The sequence below is a fragment of the Silene latifolia genome, chromosome 4, assembly GCF_048544455.1.
Source record: "Silene latifolia isolate original U9 population chromosome 4, ASM4854445v1, whole genome shotgun sequence".
Taxonomy (NCBI): domain Eukaryota; kingdom Viridiplantae; phylum Streptophyta; class Magnoliopsida; order Caryophyllales; family Caryophyllaceae; genus Silene; species Silene latifolia.
This window is the reverse complement of record NC_133529.1, coordinates 11,303,119-11,321,296: the sequence shown is the minus strand read 5'-3', so window position 1 is coordinate 11,321,296 and position 18,178 is coordinate 11,303,119. Positions and strand designations below refer to the sequence as shown.

General features: G+C 36.9%; 2 protein-coding genes and 1 long non-coding RNA gene across 3 annotated transcripts; 1 reads left to right on the top strand and 2 right to left on the bottom strand.

The window, feature by feature from the left end:
* The first annotated feature begins 201 nt into the window (after positions 1-201).
* On the top strand, positions 202-2,923 carry LOC141652065 (uncharacterized). The gene is made up of 2 exons (XR_012546954.1): positions 202-1,507; positions 2,254-2,923. It is a non-coding gene; the product is annotated as an uncharacterized LOC141652065 (long non-coding RNA).
* A 2,444-nt stretch (positions 2,924-5,367) lies between these two features.
* LOC141652064 (uncharacterized) lies at positions 5,368-8,192 on the bottom strand. Its single transcript, XM_074459718.1, has 6 exons — positions 8,175-8,192; positions 7,873-7,983; positions 6,487-6,607; positions 6,288-6,380; positions 5,682-5,809; positions 5,368-5,549 (listed from the first exon to the last, which is right to left on the bottom strand). Exons 2-6 carry the CDS (start codon positions 7,941-7,943, stop codon positions 5,525-5,527), a joined length of 438 nt encoding a protein of 145 aa, XP_074315819.1. The 5' UTR covers positions 7,944-7,983; positions 8,175-8,192; the 3' UTR covers positions 5,368-5,524.
* A 119-nt stretch (positions 8,193-8,311) lies between these two features.
* Positions 8,312-9,944, bottom strand: LOC141652062 (uncharacterized). The gene is made up of 6 exons (XM_074459717.1): positions 9,893-9,944; positions 9,552-9,615; positions 9,341-9,478; positions 8,836-8,978; positions 8,475-8,737; positions 8,312-8,387 (listed from the first exon to the last, which is right to left on the bottom strand). Exons 2-6 carry the CDS (start codon positions 9,610-9,612, stop codon positions 8,312-8,314), a joined length of 681 nt encoding a protein of 226 aa, XP_074315818.1. The 5' UTR covers positions 9,613-9,615; positions 9,893-9,944.
* Positions 9,945-18,178: the final 8,234 nt, after the last annotated feature.

The window sequence follows — 18,178 nt, the reverse complement described above, 5'->3', positions numbered from 1 at the left end:
ATCTGACTTTTGCTTGCTACTGGTCTTGTAGATTACTTTTGTGTGTTAAAAGTATTGCTCGATCTCTCGTAGTCCTTATTATTATTGTCTTCGTTTGTCTGTTCTATCAATGAAACCAAAACCTCTTGTTATAGTAAAGGCTCATGATTAGGCGCTTACATTCCTATGTTTGCTATAATTAGATCTTAGATTTGTTTTTCTTCCCTGTGATTGTTTTCATGTTATATATGTCAATAGGTTTTCACCAGCATTACGGAGAAACGCTATTATTGAGATAAAGGAATTCTTGACTATGGATTAGTAATTGATTTGTAATTTTGTAGTTTGTCAATTATGAGTAATTGATTTCTTGCTGCTGGTTAGTTTGATTAAGGTTCACATGTAAAATACAATTTAATAAATAAAGAGCCATATTATATACAACAATGATAGTGCTTACTTTGTCCGTCCAATCATTTGTTCACCCTTTTTTGGTATTTTGTGAAGATAGTTTAATCGTAGGTAAACAAATGACTGAGGCCGAGTGAGTAGTACTTAAAGTCCTTGCACCAGTTTGATGAAGTTTGCTCATGAAATGGGGTTGTAACATGTTTGAGAGCATTTTGTTATTTTGATGTACAAAGTTCGCCACTTTCTCCGGAGTTCATTATAAATATGTCTAATGGAATGTAGAATTGACGTTCTTAGGTGGTTATTAGTGATGAGTTTATATAATCTGGACCTAGGTGTAGAGGTAGCTGTAATTTAAATGCAAAGTAGATGTTTTGTTGCTTGTAGTCCTAGCCTTGTTTTGCTGCTAGCATCTCTAGCTAGATTTTTGAAAGTCGGACTAATGAAGTGGAAGTGTTTTTCTTTCTATGTCAAATCTCGTGAATGAGAACCTGGACAAATGTTCATATCTAATCATAGTTTAGTTTTTTTTCTTTGAAATCGTTTTTATTTATTGTTGTTAATCAATGTTGGTCAATTGAGAATCACATATTTGTGTTAAGTTGGCCTCATATAAGAGCTCGTATAAAACGGTTTTTTGTAATCGTTTTTTCAATACTGATTACTATTTGAACTACTATGGTTCTGAGTTTTGTAAATGTAAGTTTGTTTTTTACATGTCTTAAACGTTTTTATAATGGACCATTTGTTTAAGAAGATGCATGTGTGCATAATATTGCAGGATGAATGGAAAGACGTGGAGAGAAGTAAGAAGTAGAAGTAGAGGAAGGAATGGCGAGAGCAAGAGTGGCGATTCCAAGAGTCATAGCTTGGAGTTCAGGCATTCTGTCGTTAAGCTTCGTTTCATATTATCATTACAGACATGTCTAAGATCCTTCAAATGAATGGATAAACCGTCTCAGTATTACTGGTTCTAAATCAACAACTTAAACTGAGTGAGGTTTGGCGGCTTCTTGTGACTGCTATTCACTTTTGTTTGATGTTCTCTTTCTTGACGTATTGTTTGGTTTATTCATTCTTGGGTAGCACTTTAAAATCAGGATGGAGTACTCCCAAGGTAAAGTAGTTTCATTCAGTAGTTAAGTTTCATCTTATTGATTTAGTTATAATTGTTGTGTCTAATCGTCATTTATTGATTTGAAGAGAGTTAAGTATGGTCAGTTTGTTTGGCATTTACCTGGCATGCTGCCTTGTGCGGTAACAATTGTGTTATTGCATAGTGTGTTGTCAGATCGGAAAAAAAGAATTGTAGTTGGCACTTGGCAGGCTTGAACATTAGAACAGGTTGTATGCAAGTGCCCATCTACCTGTTAAGCAACGTTGTTTGCTAGCAGTTGTCGGATTATATACTGCGTTATTAAGGATGGGGTGTCGTTGGTTGAATTTGCTGTCCGAGAAAAAATACACAACCTGTGTTATAGTCGGTTTTCTAGAACAGGAGCTGCTTCGAGGTTAATGGTTTGTGGAGTTAGGTGGTCAGAAAATGCTTGAGTTAATGGGAACAAAGTGCATGAAACGTGTTTAAACTTTGCCGATTTTATTTGTAATTGTGAACTATTTATAGTCTACTTGATCTATGAACATGAAATTCTGAACCATTTATTATATTCTTGTTGGATCAGTTCTAAAGCTTATGTGTTCCTCAGTTCCTCACATACGACAGTCTAATTATAAGTTAATGGGGTAAAGATGTGTGTCAGTCTTATATAAGTCTTGCTGATGGGTTGTTTGACTTGTTTCCAAATTTTATCAGTCTCATATAAGTTAATGTGCTAATCATGTGTTGTTATTTTCTCAATTCAGACATGGCCAGCACTGCTCCACCAAAAGGAAGTGCAGCTGCTGCTGCAAGTCTTCGCCAGAAAAGGTCAGGGTTTATTGCCTCTTCATTGGTTTTACGAAACCATCTGCCAAGAAGGTGGTGGCACGCTCAATGTGATTTTTACTCTTAACAAGCAAATCCCCCAATTAGTCATTGTTTCATGTACATTTTATTTGTTAATCAATTTGTTTCTTCTCAAAAAAGTAAATATTAAAACCAGAGGCACGCTAGAGGGGATGACATCTCTCGTTCATTAAACACGCCCCAAGGAGTGATGATGCCCCTGGTTTGAAGATATCTCCCATTGTCATACTTATGATGAGCGTCGAGTTTATTGCCTTTGTCGCCTTGCTTCAGGAAGTTGGCAAGCTCTGGTTGGTAACCAGAACTGAAGAGCTTACATGCTATATGGAGTATTGGAGGGTCGGCTTTAAGTTTTAGAGAATTTTCGTATTTCTTGTGTCGTGTATTTCACTTTTGTACTCAAAGAGTAGATTTACTCGGTTATGGAAATCGTTCTAAAAGACTACAACCACGGGTGATATCACTGATATATCAACATTTTCTTGTACCACCCCCGTAGCATGATAAAATAGTGCACTGTCGCCTGAGATGACTGAAAATGAGCATAAAAGTTCAGAGCGTTCTTCAACCCACGCTGTTGCACTTGTGAAGTTTCATATTATTGCCAGAGAGTATTTTGGTGACAAGGGGATCGTTCTCCTAGGGTATTTTTTTTTTTAGTGAAAGCAAAGGGGATTTTATTAATTTCCAGTGTAGTCTGACATGTAATCGGAAGCAACAATATCTTTTTTTTTTATTGGTACTAGGAAAAAACAATATCTGCTAACATCCTACCCACACACGAGTGGAGTAGTCAATAGCCATGTAGAGAGCCATAAAATGTGCCGTTTTGTTTCCGCTTCTCTTAACTAAAGAATAGCTAATGAACTCATATATCTCGTTTGCTACACTACCAATATTAACTAGCAGCAACTTTACCCGATTGAAGCATTTGGATGAGTCGGAGAGAGACAGACCCAAGGCGGACCACTGATGCCAATCCCGTATGACGAGCCATAGTATAGTGCAGCTTTTGCCTCCAACTCATATTATATGAGCAGATGGATTGCACATCCATAGAAAGTTGTGCTTCCGTATTCTCCTACCTTCGCTTTTCTAGACAGGCCAGACCGTCTTTAACTTAAGATGTCTCACATCACTCCTTTTATTTGGTTTTATTCAAATCGGTTGTAAGTGTTCATCATAACTTAAAATGGTCTTAAACAAGAATTTGCGTAGAGAAGGAGGTGCTCACTTTTCTGGACCCAAATAACTCACTGTTTACCAAATCAAAGATCAAACTTACTTGAAGATTTACACCACATTCTCATAGGCTTGATCCTTAATGTTCATCTCGCCGAAGAGCCTCTGCCATTTCCCCCACTCCATTTTCCGACTAGGGAAAATGTCAAATGTCTTTTTGAAGTTAAATCAGCTTGATATTGTTTGTATCTCTTGGATTGTTGCACACAACGATCTTATGTTTGCAAGCAACGATCCTATTTCACGAATAACTACCTTTTTGTGATACCATTCAAAGTACCGTTCAAATCTGGTTTGTGATTAAAGCATGACCGAGTTTTTTAACTTTTGTTCTCAATATTCTTAATCTGAAGTACCGTCTCAAATCTGGAATTTTGATCAAACCTTGATTGAGTTTTCAAATTTTTCTTCTCAATAATCTATATAATAATGAATACAAAAATTACGTAACTAACTGGAACTAGGACAACTAATTTGACCTCACTTCTTATTCTATTAGGTGCTGAATTTTTAATGGCACACAATTGCCTTATTTTGATCCTATTAGATAAAGTTTAATAAAAGCAACTAATCCAACAAACAATCATACTCCGTTTATGAATCAATACTAATCCAACTAAACGAGTAACAATATCTTGGGGTATCGCGCGCAAAGTGCGCGATACAACAACTAGTGTTCTAAAAAGTGGGAACCTAAGATGATGAGGGACATGAACGAAGACATGACTCCCTCTGATATTATCAAGGTGAAACTTGCTTTTCCTAACGAAAGTTGGAACGCGTCCCCTACTGAGACCGCGACTTCAAGTGCGTCTTCAATATGTGACAATTTTTCCCCTCCTGATACTCTTACCCCCAAGATAACACTAGGGGTGTTGTTAATGATCTAAGCGTCCCTGTCTCTCTGGTGAATGAAAAGGCTACTTTTATTTGTTCTCCAGCTCAGATGGCTTCTAATGACCACCAGCTTTTCATTTTCTCAGCTCGCCCCAAGAAGTGTAAGACTTCCTCGTTTGAGAAACCACCATGCGCCCTTTTTACACCTATGCTTTGCAGGTACCCCTCTACTCGTCATGTGCACGGGAAATGGAGAATGACCATTTGCAAGAAGAATCATAGCCAAGCGGATGAATCTCCAAGACACAGTTTTTGTAATAATAATGTAGTGTTTGTACTTGACTTAGAGATGCAGGTCTGCTTTGTGTAATGAACCTTTATTTATCGTTGCCAAAAAAAAAAAAAAAAAAAAAAAAAAAAAAAAAAACTGATAATTCACATGTCACTAACCGTCACACCAATTATTCGACAAGCATCCACTTTCTACCCAGGAATGATCCCAAAACAAAGTACGACGACTGTTCCCCACAGCCAGTCGATCCGTTACAATATTTCAATCTTAGCCCTCTTGCCCATAAGCTATGGGGTTCGGAGATAACTCTCCAACCCAAATATTGGACATATATACTCTTCATGTTGTACATGTATTGTTAGTGTTGCATAGTGTGTATGTCTATGTGAGCCACGTTTGGCTTCGTAATTCGATTACGGAGCTTCAATGGTATTATTCCCAAAGCCACAAGATGGCGTACTCCGATAATAGTTGTAATCACAGTTTACTTTTGCATTAAATAATTCTTGATGTTATGGTCGATGCGAGTGGGCTTATCATACTTTGCGTAATTTAATAGTCAAATAAACCGTCGCACCCTCGCTGGTTTTCGGCATGGAAATATATCCATCTGAAACTAGGATTTAAAATACCCAAATAGTTAATACATAACATGGTGTTTAAGTTTAATAATTAGTGTTACAGGCTTACAGCCAAACCATACATAGCCTCAAGTTAAAGTAGTTAACCAGTTAACATTACAACAAAATCTCATAGATAAATTGCTCCTACTTCACATTTTCACAGCTTGGACAAGTTCAACGGTAGTCATATCGCGGCCACCTAACAAAAAAAACATCAAAATAAATTACTTTCCATCATACGGAAAATACAACCACGAGCATGCGCAATTTAAGCAAGAAAATTAAAACAAATTGAAAAATGAAAATATTAACACGAACAAGATTGACGTACATGTAAATCTCCTCATCAATTGAGGCTTCACCAATTAGCAAACGAACCTTCTTCATAATCTTGAGATCCACACGAGCCACTTCAAGCTCAACTTCTTTTTCGACTTTTGCAAACATAACTTCCCACAACTGTTACATTAAAAAAATGTCATTATTACTCTACTTTTTACGTCAACTAAATAAACCTGTAACTTACTTATAAACCAAAGTAAAAAGATGGAAATGTTTCATCAATTTAACTTATTAACTAATAGAAACTAAGAGCAAGTCCAATGGTTTGGCTTAGGGACTTGCTTGCAATTTTTTAAAACTGTAAGCAAGTGGCTAAACCATTGGACAAATACATATAGGGTAGCTTAAACCAAGCAATTAACTTCATTAAGCTAGTAGCTTAAATGACCCTACCACAAAATTCAACCAATAGAAATTAGTTTGCTTAATTAACATATGAGTCAAGCTAGTTAAACTTTTGGCTAAACCATTGAAATGAATTAATAGCTCAAAAATAAACTAGCTTAAAATGTGATGTGGCAATGGTAAGCTAGTTGAAACTAGCTTACTATTGGACTTGCTCTAAGAACATAAAAGAAAATTGTGTAGAACATGCCTGTAGGAAACTGTTTATTTCAAGTCCATCACAACCAAAGATTACATCGCCAACTTGTAATCCCGCCAACTCAGCATTGTAATCTTCAAATACCTATTAAAATTATTGGTAAAATACACGGTAAAAACATTTGGATTAGATTTCCATAACTTCAAGATTAAAAATTCTATTCATTTTATCAATAGTTAAATGTACATACCTTTTCAACTATGATACCATTTGCAACATTTGGAAATACCCTCTGAAATTTCTCAAGTGTGGGTAGTAGGGCAAAACGAAAATTCTTCGCATCAAAACCGTATGAAGGATGACGCATTTCCCTATCAAATAAGAGATTATTAGGTGTTAATATCCTATTTCTACTAATGACCTAACAATTACTTCTCGATTAATGACCCACGTCAATCTAAATCAACAACACTTGCATTTTACACAACAAATAAACCGTTAACTAAAAGTCACGACGTAATTTCATTATTTATTTTGAGCATGTAATACGGAGTATCAAATAATATTTTTTGAATTTAAAATAATCATTTTTCTCAAAAAAAAAAAATATTTTTAGAATCCAAAATAATCATTTTGCAAAAAAAAAAAAAAAAAAAAAAAAGATTGATTTGCAGTGTTAGTACTTATATCCAGGGTAAAGGGTGACATAAGACCTCAACTTTCATATTTTATGGTTAAGGAACTCCCTCTAACTCCGAAAAAATGCTAATCAAAACTCAAAAGATGACATAAGCATGATAAATTTCAGATAGAATCATAAATTAGAGGGACAAAAATGAAAAGAAAACCTATACTACTATAAAGTAATTACACGGGAGCAATGGGTGGGTGACTGGGTTCTATGAAGCGAAACTGCAAGAGTATGGGACTGCTATTTCCATATTGAGGACGCTAGCAGTCCCAAAAAAAAGGATCATATATAATGGTTATATTCAGCCTAATTTGCGACCAGAATAGCAAGAAATTGGACCACCAAAAGCGGAAGCAAATTTGAGACCGCATCTGTGAACTACAGACCGACAAAATAGCTCCAAAGTGACTTTGGATAATGATTTTTACAAGCGTAGGTGTGACCAAACATGGATGCAAAAACGGTTTTGAGACCGTCTTTCACATGTTTGAGGTCGTTGTAGACAGTCTCAAACTCGCACGTTTCTTATAGTGTTACCAAATGGCGTAATAATTAGTGGAACAAATAATAAGAGCATCTTTAGTCACTACTACTCCTATAAAGACCCATACACTATCCGTCTTAAATTTGTAAGTGCACAGTAAGAGGGACGAGTGTGTATTGAGTTTTCTGAAGTTGAATCCCAATAATAATAGTGTACTGTACTATATGTCTATATTATTACGGGGTACAATAACTATTGACTTGAAAAGTTCTCTCATCAAACGAGGCACAAATTGGGCAAAACATCGTCGCGTGGATTATAAAGAATTTCATGGACAAATTAAAGTTGACAAAGTTCATGCATTGCGTTGCAAGTAATATGCAGGCTATAAGCTTTGTGTTTAGAAGGGAAGGAGTGTGTAAGTTTATTTTATGAAGTTGACTAAAGCAGAACAATCTTACCCGTTTTCTTTGAAATCCTCCCACATCCTCTTGATAACGTTGATTGGTAGAATAGGTGATGAAGTGCTCATGTCGAAGTAAGTGATTCCAACCAATTCTCCTGATTTGTTTTGTTGGAGTATAAATCCACTTGTGAGTCCCACATCGGTGAAAAAGAGAGAGATTGTCTATCTTATAAGGTCTAGGGGTGTTTCTCCCATTGCCAATTGGTTTTGGGAGATAAGAGCATTCTTGGGCTTGTGAGTTAGACTTCTCTCCTCCACCGCGGGTAAAGCCAGACCCATCTCGTGTTTATTATGTTTATCACAGGAGCTCCATCCCCACACTATCAAGCCAAAAAATCAACTCGGTTATTCTTAACGTTGTAAAACTTTTATTCAATCTAAATAAATAAAAAAAATTATTCAACCTAAATAAAAAAATTTGAATATAAATAAATTCATACCCGGGTAAAACGAGAACTTATTGTTAAAAGCTCATTGCAATCATATTTGTCGGGCCTAAACCGGTCCAAACTACAAACAAATAAGAAACATCTCATTAAAAAACTATGAGTTTAAGAAAAAAATAGAAGAGTATTAAATAAATTGGTAAGGTTCTACCTTAACACACCGGGAGCAGCCATATATGCATTTGGCTCATAGAAATAGCGACCAACTACAATCACAGTATCACCCTTTTTTGCCTTAGTAGAGTGACGACGGAGAAAATCACTTTCCGGAACACCGGCATCATCAATCATACAGAATTTTGCAGGTTTAAAAATGGTTTTTGAATTAAACTTTAAGGCAGCCAAATTGTAGAAATAATCACAACAAAATACTTCTCCCAAGTACCAATTCCCATCGTTGGCATAAACAACAACCTATAAAACAATACTCGTATTAAACTAAATTGAGAACCAAACAAAAAGAAAAAAAAAATCTCTTAATAATAAGAATACGAATGATAAAAAAAAACAACCTTTAAATTATCAGCCATAATGTTTTTACCAAATTTGGCTACTCCATCACATTGCCTTGTTAAATTAAGAGATGTGATTACAATATTCGTGTTACCGTCTGTTTCAATGATGGCTCCACAATTCTGACTCAACACGGAGTCACCTATTCGAAAGAGTACAAGTTCAAAAGAATAGTCAACGACAACAATAAATACAGTTACGAGAGTAGAAGAAGCCGTATAAACTTCTCAGTTCAGAAGAATAGTCAACGACAACAATAAATACCGAAATTTTTATTATGCACTTCCCAGTTCATTAGTTTACATTTTCATTATTATGAGGATGTCGGGCCAACTACCAATAGTTAAGTCGAAGATACTACTTCTCCTAATAATGACTTGGTGGACCATAGAATATTAGAATATATATATATATAGTCCCCTCCTCCCTTTCAGTGTAAAAAATTAATGAATGAAAGACTAGAAATTTAGATAAAAAATATTAAAAAAAGGAAAGAATATATACCAGTAAATGAGACGAGGGAAACTACGAAGGAGGAAGCTTTTAGAGCAAAAGCTTTAGTGTTTTCATCTAAATCCTCCTGACCGTAAAACTCGGGTCGTTTTCTAGCCGCGATTTTGAGATTTTTAATCTCAATTTCGGCTGCAAAAATTAACAAGTATTATAATTTCTTAAATTAGAAGACGTACTAACGAAATAAAGGTAAAATACTCACAAAATTCATAACTAAGAGGTTGATCCATGAAGTCATAACTCTGCTCTTCTTCCCTTTCCATCTTCTGCCAGAAAAAAAAAAAAAAAAAAAAAAAAAAAAGTAAACAAGTTGAATTCTTCTTTTTAAAAAACCAGGAAAAGAAAATACTATATATCAAAGTAATAAGCTTTTCTGAATTTTCATTTGTTAGAAATAAGTGAAATTGAGGTACTAAAAGTATGAATCATTGATTTCAATCACTTCAAAAAGAAGTGAAATCATTAACCACCAAAAACAACAACTTTAATATAATTAAGAAGTGGATAAAGTTGAAATATTTGCTAAAAGGGAGAATTTATTACAACAATCAAAGTAGATCTAAAGAGCTCAATCAATTTGTTGGAAAATATAAGAGAGAGAAAAACATACAAATAGTGAAATTGAGGTACTAAAAGTCTTTCCAAAGTACTCGTATTTTTTTGTGATTATCCAGAGGGAGGATCATATGGGAGGTTGAAGTGTAACCTAATTTAAAGCCTAAACCTAATTGGGAGTAATGGGCCTCGAATAACAAGCCTAATGCGATTTGGCGAAAATAGGGCGTACGGTGCGTAGGAGTGTTAATGAGCCGAGACAGCTCGCGAGCAACTCGAGATCGGCTCGGTCCAAGTTCAGCTCGTGCGAGCTCGAGCTCGGGATCGGCTCGAAGCTTAACGAGTCAAGCCGAGCAAAGGTTGGCTCGACTCGAAAAGCTCGCGAGCGGCTCGAACTTGTGTGATTACATAAGATATTGGTCATAACTGTAATACTCCGTATTTTATATTACTATTTAAGTCGGGTTAATTGTTTAGTCGATAATTACGTTAAGTATTTTACTTGACTCGCGTTGTATCGTAAGATCGAGTTGTTTCGTAAGTTAATTGAGACGGGTTTGTATGGAATTCGAGATGTGAGCTAACCCATTTACCCTCGACCCATTTGAGTTTACCCAATAACAGGTTTAACCCAATTAACCCAACACCCAACATCATGTCTTTAACCTAATTTTACCCTAGCACTACAAAACCCTACTCCCTCACCCGCCTCCCTCATTTCCTCGGCATCAATCTCAACCTTCACGCAAATCGAGAGAGAGAGAGAGAGAGTGTGTGTGGGTGTTGACGGCGCAGCAAGGAAGGCTTTAGGGTGGTTGTCGACGTCCGTAGGCGATCCTGGTGGCTGTTGTGGTGGCAGAAAAGGTATGAGTGCAACCCTTCCCTTCTGTTTTCGCTTTTTACGTCGGGTTTTGATTGTTGTGGCGTGTCTTAGGGAGCGTGACTTGTGGTTGTTGACGGGGTATCCGAGTTGTGTGGTGTACGTGTCGGGTGTTGAAGTGGTTGTTAGGGAGGTTTTAGGCGGTCGTAGTGGCGGGGAGGCGGCATCGACATAGGGTAGCAACGGGTTAAAAATACGGGTTTCGGGCGGGTTTAGACGGTTAGGATTGGGGTGGCGCCACCGTGGACTCGGGGAGGTCGAAACGCAGCGGCGCCACGGCGTGCAGGTGTGTTGTCGGACGGCGAGCATGGTTGTGGTGGTTTGCGGGGGATAGGTGATGGTGCGGTGGTTGTAAGTCGAGAACGGGGGGGCGGTTGGTGAGGCACGGTGGTGAACCGAGGCCAAACGACGCCCTGGTTTAACTCGCAAGAATAAACGATCGACCTGTTGGGGCGGTCGTTGGTGGTCGGGTCAAACCGGGGTTTGGGTGGTGGTGACACGGGCTAGAGGCGGCGCGTGGGAGTGCGTGTGAAGGGACGGTGGTGATGACGGGTTGTTTTAGTTTTGAAACGGTTTTGTCGTAGATTTAATCGTTATAATTCGTTAATTTGTCGTATTCTTAGTTAGTTAATTTAATTCCCGAGTGATTTAAAATATTTAGAGACGGGTTTTGAGTCGGGTTTGTTAAAATGGAAAAGCTGCTAGATCGGGAAAGTTTCCATTTAAGGAAACTTTCCATTTTAAGAAGTTTCTATTTTTAGTAACTTTCTATTTTGGGAACGGGAATAGTTTAAGTAATTGTTTATCATTTATTTATCTTTCAGAGGGCGAATTTGTTGTGGAATATTACTGGAGCACCCGACTATTTGACTCAAAGATCTTGTGGTAGGGAAATACACTGATTGAATTCTTACGATAATAAAGAGTTGGCATGTTCGGTGATTATATGACATATCTGATTATCTTATTTATCTTGTTGAGCATTATTGTTTCATACGTTTCATACATTGCATTTGCATCGGAGTTGGAGTTGGAGGAGATGAGATTATTGCGATTAAGGCCCAGGCGGGTTCTGCAGGACTTGCCCTGGTGTCCTCAGCTACGAGCTGGTATATCGACGACCGTCGATTGATATATAGTCTGTCGGGGATCGGTATGGATGGGCGTTCCGGGGATGTGTGTGATGAAGTTGAGAATGGAGGATTATAGCATTGCATTCTTTATTTATATCGTATTACCTACTCAACCTCGCGGTTGACCCTGTGTATTCATGTACGCCTGTGATGATCCATTTACTGGGGAGCAGATTGACAGGTTGTTGAGACATTTGGAGTTGGCAGGGGAGAGAGCATGGATGACCTGACTTAGAGCTAGCCCACTTTTATTTCCGTTTAGCTATCAGACTTTATTTCCAGTTTTGAGACATGTTTCATTTCAGTTGTAAACATTTATAAACTTTTAATTTAAAGTACTGTTTATCTTTCCCTTTGTTATCTACTGCCTCGGGTTTCCGAGATGGTAACACTCTTCTTTATCTAAGGAGTCCTAGTCCAGTCCATTAAATAAATGGGGGTGTTACAATATTTTATAAAAATATTTTATCGTGATTATATCTTTGTATCACACGTATCAAATTTCTCGCTGATTTGCCAAACATTTTTACATATAACTTTCGAACCTTATTATTGAAAATATCAGAACAAAAAAATAGAAAAATAAACAATTTTACATAGGCCCGATTTGGGCTCGAGTTTGGCTCGAGTTCGCGTTAAAGCTCGTAAGCTTTATAACGAGCACATTTTTTTCAGGCTTGGGTAAGCTCGAGATCGGCTCGAGCTCGAGTTTTGGTTATTAAGCACAAGCCGAGCAAGGCCAAGCTCGGGTTCGGCTCGACTCGTTAACACCCCTATCGATGCGCTTTTGTGTTGGACAACAGCACAACACTTATTTTGAAGGTCATATCTCTTTCGTTACTTGGCCAAATGAGGCGTGTGACCTCCTATTAGAAAGCTAAGAACATAAACTTTCACCTCCACTTGGCCTTGCATTGATACTAGTTCTAAAACTCAAGAAATACCCATTAAAAGTCGATACTTTTGCAAACGACGCTTCAAATCTTCAATTGCTTCCTTCATGTCTTAGTTAGTCATCCTTCTTACTTGTAAATGTTTTGTACCATGGTAGACTTCACGACATGTCTTTGTTTTCGATCATTGCTCAAAACTCTATTATTAACCCTGCACTAGGAAATCGGCAATAGTGACGTAAATCATGTACAACCGCATCCTAATGTCGCTTTATTGTAATTAAAATATGCTAGATAGACGTAGAAATACGATCCCATCACACGTACATCAATGCACGGTTTTCTTTTGCTCAGATCTTCAGCTTTCGATCATTTGCAATGTACTCTTCAGTTCCTTCCTCTTACTCATTTAATTTTGTACATTAGCATGCCTCTGATATGAGGACAACCGGTGGTAGCGGGTGGCTTGTGAAAGTGAAGGACGAAGGTCAAAGCGTGTATCACGATGAGGAACACCGCCATCGATCTTTTATATAAATCGCTCGCCATTTCAACGATTAAGGTTTTGATTTGGTGAGCTTCTACTTTTCAACTATTCATTTCTTCTTCTCTTTCTCCCTTTTCTGGAAAATATGTGTTCCCCTTTTTCTATACTAGGGTTTTGATTTCAACTTCATTTTCAATTTAATTCCCGTTATTTCTGCAATTATACTCATTTTAAGGCTACTGCTCTTGGTGATTCTCGATTACTTCTAGATTATATGTTAGATAACAATGTCAATTAGGGTTATTTTTAATAGGATTAATTATAATAGTTGAGCTTCAACCATAACCTTAAGGTTTTGGTTGACAAGGTTCATCTATCATGGTATCAGAGCCATCGTGACCTTTGATCACGGATTCGAATCTTGGCAACCTCAAAACTCTTCAAAAACTCTCGAAGTAGAATTCCAGCACACGGTACAGGGGAGCCGGTGCACAACTAACCAGTCTTCAAGACCATTGGACATTTGAGTGAGGGAGCGTAATAGGAATAATTATAATAGTTGGAATTCAACCATAACCTATAGGTTTTGGTTGAGATAGTATCAATTTTAGTGTTGTTAAGTCTATTGGTTTATGACTATTTCTTCTCTTGCTAGATGGTGGAGTTCTTTCGAACATAATAATCTTGTAGTGAATAGTTCTTAGAATCTAATAGTCAATTCCATTCTTACCGATTTTTAAAATGTGAACTAAAAGTAAAACCGTAAAATGTCGAGTACTCGTGTGGATAATTGAGAGTGACTTGAGTTAGACAATTGTGCCTTTGATGAATCAAGAGTTTTTAAGTGTTAATGGACTCTATATGTGATATGAGTCATTTTATAATTCCAGTGTTTTACTGGTTTAGACCGGACCAGACCTTCTTTTAACCCTTATTTGGTCTTCGGTCCAGATAGTTTGGCCTAGTCCTGGTCCCGGTTCCGGATCAATGAAGCCCCTACGTTGGTAGACCCTATTCAAACCTATTGAATCTGTTAATTTTAGACCCGTGTGGGTTTGCGACGGGTCTGGGCCAAGGTGAATGGCATGATACCGGACTCGGGTTTTGATAGACGGTCCAAACCCGATCCGTTGTCATCCCTATTAATCACCACAGACAAAGCCAACGTCCTCTCTTTGAATTTCAAGGAATGGTGTATTAACATTTGAACTTGGGCCTTATTTTTGTGGTCCACCACTTTGGGTTATGTTCACTTCTTTGTACGAGCTGCTCGGTAGTGGCCTCCTGTTCGACATGATTTCCGCCGGTCACAAAGCAATTAGTCAACATCAGTTCTTCTTTAGGATTCAAATATTACCTATTTGGATCTGACTTATTTTCTCAAGGAACACGTCTCATCGCCAAATTTCAGCAAAAAAATTACTCTCACAAATTACTCTCACGTAGATATTTTAATATTTACACAATCCGTATTAGAAAAAACTTTTTATCCGTATAATTCTTACGACTTCATTCAACTCCACTCTATCTATTTGTATTTTGCACAAATATTAAGATGAATGGGGTTGAATGGGTATGATGTAAATAAGTGGGGTATTAGTGTAAAATGGTGGGGTTTGATGTAAAACTGTAGAAGCAGTTGGTATGAGTGACAAATATTGTAAATAAGTAATGGGGTATGAGAATAAAATGGTCATTTGTCATTCTTTCCCTCACTCCCAACTATTATAAATATTATACCGTGTGCTGGGTTTCCACTTCGAGTTTTTGAGGAGTTTTGAGGTTGCCAGGATTTGAACCCGTGACCGAAACCCGTGACCTTCGGTCACATTGGCTCTGATACCATGATAGATGGACTATCTCAACCAAAACCTTAAGGTGATGGTTGAGACCTAACTATTATAAATATTCCTATTACAGGAGTTGAATGAATGAAAAAAGAAATATGGTAGAGTGAATTTGAATGGAGGAAGTATATTGTAATTGGAAACAATGTTTTATTTTCTAATTACACAAACTCGTACTTTGTACAGCTTTATAGCAGTTAATGTATTATACAACTGGTTGTATATATAACTTATTCAATATAGTTGAGCTTTGTTATAAACTTATCGAGCTCTACTAACAAAATTATCGAGTTATGATACAAAGTTATTGAACTTAACAAGATAATTATTAAGCTCAATAACTTCGTAAAATAGCTCAATAATTTGTAAAATAGCTCAACAACTTTGTGTAAAAGTTCAATAACTTTGAGGCGGTTGTACAATGCTAGTATACAACTCGTTGTACGATAGTATTTGTGGCTTTATAGTACCAAACTCGATTCATCATGTCTATTGGGTCCCGTTCGTATGATTGCCAAACTTAGCCCGAACCCTTTTCATCTTACATCTTATCTTTTGCATCTTAGGCTTTACCTTTCTAATCAAGTTGAAATCTTTGGATAATTATCATTTTAATTGGGTATTAGATCTAAAATGGGTTGCTAATCCATTCTCTTAATCCAATTCAAATGGCTGTAATCTTTAGTTGTAAGACACGCTAATTTTTCCCTAATTATCATTATTATTGTTAATCTCTCATGTTTAGTTGTTGGATTTTTGAAAATAAAACAATGTTTTATTTTCTAATTACACAATTAAGTAATTAATTGTGATTTACTTGTTACTTAATATTATCAAGGTCCTTAATTTCTTTGTTGTTGGAATTATTAAGTGTGATTTCCTTGTAATTTCATCTTTGCAACGCCTTGTAATTAGGCTAATGAATGTGATTTCTTCTTAGCTTAACCAACAAGAAAGAGATTAACTTGTGATTATTCATTAATTGTATTCATTGTGTTTAAGCACCTCTATTAGATCTTTCGTGCTTTATCTTCTTATTAATGAACTAATGTATGTGATTTCTACTTGGTGGGTTGATGAGTTGGGTTGATTAAGTGTGATTTCCTTGTCATTTACCATTATATAGAAAATTAGAAGATTAATCTTCATAATAAGGCAATAGGAGTAATATATAATTGGGGATTGATTGTGTCTATGATCGATCATAAGAGATTCACTAATTTGGGTTGGGTTAAGTTCACCCTAATATTTGATAAATTCAATAAGTTAGGATTAATAACTAGCAGTGGTCGCGCTAACTAGGTCGCGACCCGATTTTACTCTTAATCCTAACTTATTAACCTTGACCCATTTTCACCCTCCCAAGCAGAAGGTTGCGACCTAGGTCATTATCCACTTTACAACATTTTCAATCATTGTTTTTTATTGTTTTATAATTGTTCAACCAATAAGAAATTGACACGTAGAAGGTCAAAAAGACCCCTCTTTTGATCAACCTTGGTCACAAATTGACCATTTCTTGTTTTTGGTCGCAAATTAACCACCCTTGGTCACAAATTAATAATACTAATTACTTGATTAACCGTGACCAAGTAAGGTCACGACCAAGCAATTGACCTTGCTTGGGGATAGTCAAGCAAATGTATATAATTCATGGAAACACAAAAATTTTCACCAAAACAAAATGAAAGAGATAGGCATGAGTAAAAGTGTAAAACTAGTACTAGCACAGTAGTACTACTAGGTCTATACTGTAAAACAAATGTACTCCGTATATAATTCATCGAAATACAAAATTTTTCACCAAAACAAAATGAAAGAGATAGGCATGAGTAAAACTAGTACTAGCACAGTAGCACTACTTGGTCTATACTGTAAAACAAATGTATATAATTCATCGAAACACAAAAATTTTCACCAAAACAAAATGAAAGAGAAACTAGTACTAGCACAGTAGCACTACTAACTAGGTCTAAGGTCTATACTGTAAAACATGTGGAGTGTGCCGTTGTGAACCAGCTTTGTATGCTTTGTGGCAAGTGGCAACCATCGTGACATAACCGCATGACATCATTTGCGTGTGATCTTAATAAACACGTGGAGTGTGCCGTTGTGAACCAGCTATCGACCATATTTCCATGTTTTTTTTTTAATAATTAATCGAATTATAGGGATATTTTTAATCTTAATAAATCAAATTTTACGTGTGATCTTGACGGAGTACTACTCTATACAAGTTTCCAATCGGACCAAGTAACATTTCCTGATTTCCATTACTAAAGCAATTTGCACGTAAAGATCAGAACAATCTTAATCACATGCTTTGTGTATTTATTAACAATTCATGCAAGAGTTGATAAATCAAACATCACAAATAGTGGATTTCTTGCAGAGTAATAATAATATTTAAATGACATAAAATTCCGTCAACATTTGAACATTTTGGTAATACTTGCTACTTACTCGGGGACAAAAAAATGGAGTGTTAAAAATATAGGGAGTATGTCCATTTGCTCGATCTCTTACATATGAATGATTAGAGCTGGCAAGTCTGACCCGACCCGAGTGACCCGACCCGAACCCGAGCAAACCCGACTCGACCTGATGACGACCCGTAACCCGACACGACCCGATTATCAGTGACCCGAACCCGACCCAGACCCGACCCGATATTGACCCGCTTAAATTGATGACCCGACAATTATTAAGCTTAATTTTGATCAAAATGAAAGTGATTTTGAGTTTAGATTGATATGTTTGACTTAGTAATAGATTAATTAAACCAAATAATAGGTTAAAAACTAAATTTAATGGTAAAAAATTATAGTAATGCGATTAAGTTACCGGACCCGATAATGACCCGACCCAAACCCGACCCGACCCGATATATCAGTTGACCCGAAATGACCCGACCCGATAACGACCCGAACCCGACCCGACTCGACCCGAAAGGGTATGCTGACCCGATATGACCCGAACCCGATATGACCCGACCCGACGTGACCCGACCCAAACCCGACCCGACTGACCCGAT